At 52.3% G+C, this 6,222-nt stretch overlaps 1 protein-coding gene across 1 annotated transcript; it reads left to right on the top strand.

Moving 5' to 3' along the window:
• Positions 1-3,712: 3,712 nt before the first annotated feature.
• On the top strand, positions 3,713-6,218 carry LOC109290215 (GAS2-like protein 1; the record flags this gene model as incomplete). Its single annotated transcript, XM_019506622.1, has 2 exons — positions 3,713-4,367; positions 5,880-6,218. A coding segment is annotated over exon 2 (333 nt), but the record flags the coding sequence as incomplete, so codon positions are not given.
• Positions 6,219-6,222: the final 4 nt, after the last annotated feature.

The raw sequence follows: 6,222 nt of genomic DNA on the forward strand, positions 1-6,222 counted from the left end.
CCCCCCCCCCCCCCCCCCCCCCCCCGGGCTACCTCACTACCAGCTAGCCCTCACAGCACTGTAGGAAGAACGGTGCCAACTGAGGCTTTTGAAATGTTGTAGGACAGGATCGACACAATGTGATGGTCTGTCAAGAACACTGCCATAGCAAGTGTCAAATTCAGCAACTGTCTGATATTGAAAGAGTGCCTCATTTATTTGCACAATTCAGCAAGTGTACTTTGTCCAGTGATTGATTGTGAACCTACTTTGAGACATATGATGCATCTTGTAGACACTGAGTCATGCCTCCCACGCTTTGCTGGACTCACTGGTGCTATCAGTGCCATTGTAACGTTTGCGTAAGGGTAAGTCTCTTATCAACAGTCTTCATCGGAGGTTTTCATGTTAAGGTAATCTGAAACAGAACAGAACTGATGTAGTAATTTTGCAAGCACTTTGGGTATTGAATGAGCAAAACTGTAAATCTGCAGCAGCCGTCTTGGAATCCAATATGACTGCCACAACGGGAATGTTACGATTGATCTCCTTGGCTCATACAGTGTCAGTTTCATCACTGGAATTAATTTTCTAACCCTAGCGGGGGCTGAAATATGGACCAAAGCATGAATTCACTGCAGCCATCTTTGATTCCAATATGGAGGCTACATGTGCTACTTGCCGGATTGGCAACATGACTTTGACATGAACAGACCACCTCTACCTGAAACACACTGCTGCTGCCTGTGGCAATGAGTTGCCTAGAGGGTGACACCTTTCCCCTCCTTTACCCGACTATAATCAGACTCTATGATCATAACAGGCAGCTTCTGTGCATAGCACATGGCAGATTGGGGAGGGGACAAGCAGCACAGTAGCAGATAGGGAAGGGAGCAAAAAGCAGAGCAGCAGGTCATACAGGGAGCACATAGCTGGGGGCAGAAAGCAGAGCAGCAGATCTGGCAGGGGAAGGGTTTGGGAGTGGCACTGGAGGCGGTGCAGGGCTAATTTGGGGCACACCTGCTACAAAGGTTGCAACTAATATCTGAGGACACTGGGCATGTGGGTGTAAAGGGGGAGGGAGAAAATCAGTAAACATCAGCTAGTGCACTGGCCTCCTGCACCTCATAGGCTGCTTATGTGCATCTCACATCTGCGTTTGACAGGGTGGGGAAGCCCATCCCCTTGGGCCTGGAGGAAATTATGTTGTTATAAAGGAAATCCTCCTCGTTGCACTGATGTTTGAGCTTGGCCTCTGACCTCAGGGGCGCAGTCTAGCAGGATCTGCAGTGTGGGGCATGTGCTGGTAGAAAAGCATCCTTAAATTCCAAGGTTCAATCCCATCAGCAAAGCTCGCAACACTGACTCAGAGCCCCTCTGTCCTGGGCAGAGGTTGTCCTCAGCAGTTATTACTGGCTGCATCTCCACTGATAACTCAGGCCAGTGTATTTTCAAATCCAAACAGCCCCTGGCCACGTGCAGTTGCTTTGCTGCCTAGTGAAGAATTCCTTCCTTCTGCCTGTGGGCATGGAAGCGGGGTGAGGCCTGGCTGGGTCATTATTACTGCCAGTTCGGAGCTGGGCCAGTGAGGCTGGAAATTGCTCATTAGTTCTCAGCCGTGTCTGCATAACAGCCGGCAGGGTGCAGCGTCTCCCAGCCCATGGCTCGCTGAGTTTGAAAGTAAACCCTGTTTTTTAACTCCTTGTTCTGCAGGGCCCATTAACTGCCAGGCAAAGAACTGCCCTTTTTGGCGCCTAGCAAGAGCTTTCCTTTTCATGGTGCCAGTGCCCTGCCCACCTCCAAGGGGCTCATTGGGCCATGGGCCTAGCCGTCTTCATTATATTGCTCTCTCAGGTAGTCTCATCCCCCATGGGTTATGATGGGACCCCCAGCAGCATGAGCAGCTGGGAAGGAAAGCTGATTTAGATAGATCCTGAGCTGGATCTTGGGGGACCTGTGCTGAATTCCCCGGTTCCACTGCAGATAGCTCCTTTGATCTTGGGCAAGTCACCTTTACAAGAGGAGCTGGTGAGACAGGCAATAACAGACCTGAGCACCTACCCAACAACTGCACAGCTCATGGCTCTCCCTAAAGGCAGGGGTTGATTGCCATTATACCCCTTTAAAGATGGGGAAACTGAGGCTCCAAGAGAGAGTGGAGCCTCGCTTTCAAGCAGAGGCTGAAAACATGGGTGCATGATTTGGATGAGTGCGTGTCCGGGGCGTTGACAGACCCAAGCTCCCACTAACCCTTGGGAACACACCTGGCACTTAATGCTGCTGAGAAATCAGGCCCTGGCGCCGTGGCTGAGAACAGCCAGTCCCTTCTGACAGCGTTCCCCTGACTGACCCGGCTGCCACCACTCAGGGAGCCACGCAGGCCTGGGAGCAGACCCAAGGGTCCCAGGCCCCTGAGCACCCCCTGAAAGCAGCTGGAAAGATCTGATTCCTGGAGGAAGCTGCTTCCCATGTCCAGGCGCAAACTCCAGCAGAGGCTTACTTTGAACTGACAGCCTAGTCTCACAAACCATTTTGGGGTTTCTTTGTGCAGCAAGAGCAGCTGCTGAGTGGTTTAAATATTTAAACCTGACAATGAGGTCATGGCTCAGCCCTTGACAAATACTGGCCGAATACAGGCAGGAAGAATTAGATCACTTGAGGTCTTAAAGGAGAAGCCCTACCATTTCCGAGAATAACTGGGCTTCTCCTGAAGGAATGACCTGTTGCTGAGTGCACAGCGGAGATGGCTCACGAACAGACTTCTAGTCTAGGGCTGGTGCCCCTGCAACCTATGAAAGAACCTTTCTGCTTTGTACAGAGCATAGACTCCAATGAGGAGTTAAGTTTTTTCCTTCTTTAAAAGAGGCAAAGGGTGGCAGAGAGTTTGTATGGTTCAGTGTGGACCCCTGATGGCCTAAAGCACCATGACCTTGTGCAATGGGAAGAGAGCACTGCTGCACCACATGCATGCAGCATTACTAGTACGATGGATCCTCATGATCCTTATTAGTATGTCGGCAGCATCTTTCACTGGCAAATCTGCCTGTCAGGATCCCTGTGAGACAGATAGGGAACCTGAGACAGAAGCCAACCTATGAGTCAATGGCAGATGGGGAAGTGGAACTGATTCCTTCGCCATTATATTCTCCTGAGGATCTTAAGATGCTTTAGAAAAGTGATCAAGTGCCAGCACTGGGACCAGTCCAGAAGCCTTCTCTGTGAGGGCAAAGGAGCCGCTTACATGGAGTAGTTGTCTGGATGTCTCACTAGCCCTATCCTACAGACAAGGTGTGGTGCCCCAACTTCTGGATGACACTGCCTCCCACGCTAGCTATAGGGCTGTGTCGCACTTGCCAGACCTTGCTATTATAGACCCACGTGCATTATTTCTGCCCATCCGTCCCCAAACGTGCTTAGCCTATTACTAGTTTCATAGATTTAGATTTAGATTTAGATTTAGGGTCGGAAGGGACCTAGTAGATCTTCTAGCCCGACCCCCAACAGGTCGGGCTAGAAGATCATTCCTAGTTGAACAGGTCATTCCTAGTTGAAAATGAGTTTCCCCTGATTTCTTCCACTTGACAAAAACCTTAACCTTTCCCCAGTCCCTGCATCTCAGCCATCCTTGTGATTAAGAAAAATAGGGACCACCATGAGTCCATTTGAAAAGACTCGAGGAAGGAAGAGGAGGTTGTGGAGGGAGGGGAGAAGAAGAACAGGCTCCAAGTTGCCGAAGACATAATGAAGCGCTGTCTCTTTAATGGTTGGTGCAATCAATGGCTTCCCAACCCTTTTTGGGCTGGTTCCAAATTCCAAGGAAAGCAGGGGAAAAAGAAGCCCAGGGCTGTGTGTGCAGTGGGCTTTTCTCCCCTGCTGTCTGGAGGAGGTAGGGGGAAGCCGGGGAGTTTCCATAGCAATAGGAAACTACAAAACTTCCACAAAAGAAGAACAGAAAGCCAGCTCCTCCGGGCGGCTGGCCACAGCACTGGGGATTTTGCCTGACTGGGCTCAGCAAGCCCTGACAGAGAGACAGAATGGGTTTGCAGTTCTGCTTGGACTCTGCTGGCGCCTTTCCAGGAAGGCAGAACCAGGCTTGTGCTCCAGACAGCCTCTGACTGCTGTGGCGGAGGGAGACAGCCAGCCAGGGATGGGTATGCTCAGCGGTTCAGCCTACCTGAATTAACCTTGGAGCCCTCCCTTTTTAACTGGGCTCCTCCAAGCTGATCTTTCTGGCCAAGAGATTAGAAGAGAGAGACTCTGCGGCAAACTGGGAAGGGGGAGCCTCTGGCTTCCTCTGCACATGGACTTGGCAGAAGACGGGAGGAAAGAAAGCACCGGGGTGTGAACAAACCCCCAGCCCTCAATGAACTGGCGGAGAAAGGTGAAGGGTGAGTCTGCAAGGCCTGCCTTAAGCAAACGCTGAGCCCCTAGGGGTCTGTCTGCCTCTGCCACGCGTGCTGTGCTCTGTACCACCTGTCTCCCAGGATCTCACACCAGTGTTGCTGCTGCTCCCCCAGCAGGTGAGGAGAGAGCAGGCCCCCACCCCGAGCTGGAGACCCCCCACCCCATGGAGGAGCCCAGCCATACGGTGCAGCTGCCGGGGGGAGGGGGACAGGACTTGTGCATGTCTCAGATCTGGGTTGATCGGTGGAGCCAGTAGGATCCTTGGCAAATCCTGACTGGTTTCCCCTGTTTGGCTAGCAGTGCCTGCTGCTGCAGGGGGTTACACCTGCGTTGGGCTGCTGCGAGGAGATAGAAGAGTGATGGCTCAGGTGAGGCTCTTGGCTCTCTCCTGTTTTCCACTGTAAATGTATCCGGTCTCTGGGTTGAAAGGGGATATTGTTTTTCAGCTTTAGCTGTCCGGGTGGGGGGGGAGGAGTCGTAAATTTTCCTCCTTGGATGACCTGAGCAGCTGGGTGCTCGATTACCACTGGATCTGTGAGTTGAGGCCAGTATCCAAGCTCCCTGCGTTTGCCTGGCAGCTCTGTGGGTCTCTTACATGCAGGTTCTGCAAGGCTCCCACAAGTGTGAGGCCCACAGAAAACCCAAAGTGTGTCAGGAGCCCCCTAGACTCACAAGCCCTGAATGTGGAGTGCAGCTTAATAGGCTGGGTTAATAAATACCTGCTGTGAGACATCATGGCCAAAGGGCTGCAGCATGAGGAGGCTTGTGAGGCACCTGAAAGGATCCAGTAATATGACACAGCATGCCTGCTGCCTGCTTCCACTCCATCGCATGCACCACTGCCCTGCCTGGGGCAGGGGTGTCTTCACCGTCAGTGACTTGTGAACAGCTCCTTGTTCCCTTACCTGAAATATAATCGGATGATTCAGGGCTGGAGATATCTCCAGGGGTTTCATGCTTCCTCATCCCTTCCCCTCTCCCCGATCTCCAGCGGAAGGAGGAATGAGAGCAGAAAGAAGGGGCTGAGAGAGAAGTCTTCAGGGTATGATGTGACCCAACAACATGGGATTTTAGGGTTTGATTCACAAAGATCCTGAGTACTTGTGTTTCTGTTGGAATCAAAGGCAGGGGGTTGGGGGAACTAGGTACTAGATTGGGCCCTGTGGTCTCAGCACAAAAGTAGGCAGGGTGAGGAGACCTGAAGCAGAGGATGGGAAGTAGCATCCCCGAAGTCATGCTTGCTGCAGGTCGAAACAAAAACCAAGAATGCAACCCAGGTCTCCTGACTTCCAGCCTGCTGCCCTGCCCATGGGATCATGTTGTCTCCTAGCTGAGAGCTTCAGTTTTAATTGCGATGATGCAGTGCATTTCCATTGCAGGATTTATCTGTGCCACAGCAAGGGGGTGGGCTGGGCTGGCAAGGTGGACGTGCAGGGAGAGGAGCAATGGGCTGTCTTCCTTTCTCTGTTCCCAATGGTGGTGTCATCTTTTCACAGTGACGCATGGGAAGGACATGCAAGATGGCTGACCAGAGCAACATCCAGTCTGCAGCTTCCAAGAGCATTCGGCCCTTCCGGTCCAGTGAGGAGTACCTTTATGCCATGAAGGAGGATCTGACTGAGTGGCTCAACACTCTCTATGACCTGGACATCCCGGTGGACAACTTCATGGAGGCCTTGGAGACAGGCTATGATCTCTGCCAACACGCCAACAACGTCAACCGCATCGCCCTGGAGTTCCAGCAGCAGCACTCGGAGGCTGCCGCCCACATGAGGGTGCCTCAGAACGAAGTGGTCTTCCAGGCCAAGAACGTGGTGCCTGGCTCCTTCATCGCCAGGG

Source organism: Gavialis gangeticus, unplaced genomic scaffold, assembly GCF_001723915.1.
Source record: "Gavialis gangeticus isolate Ggan-Ray unplaced genomic scaffold, GavGan_comp1, whole genome shotgun sequence".
NCBI classification, from domain to species: Eukaryota; Metazoa; Chordata; order Crocodylia; family Gavialidae; genus Gavialis; species Gavialis gangeticus.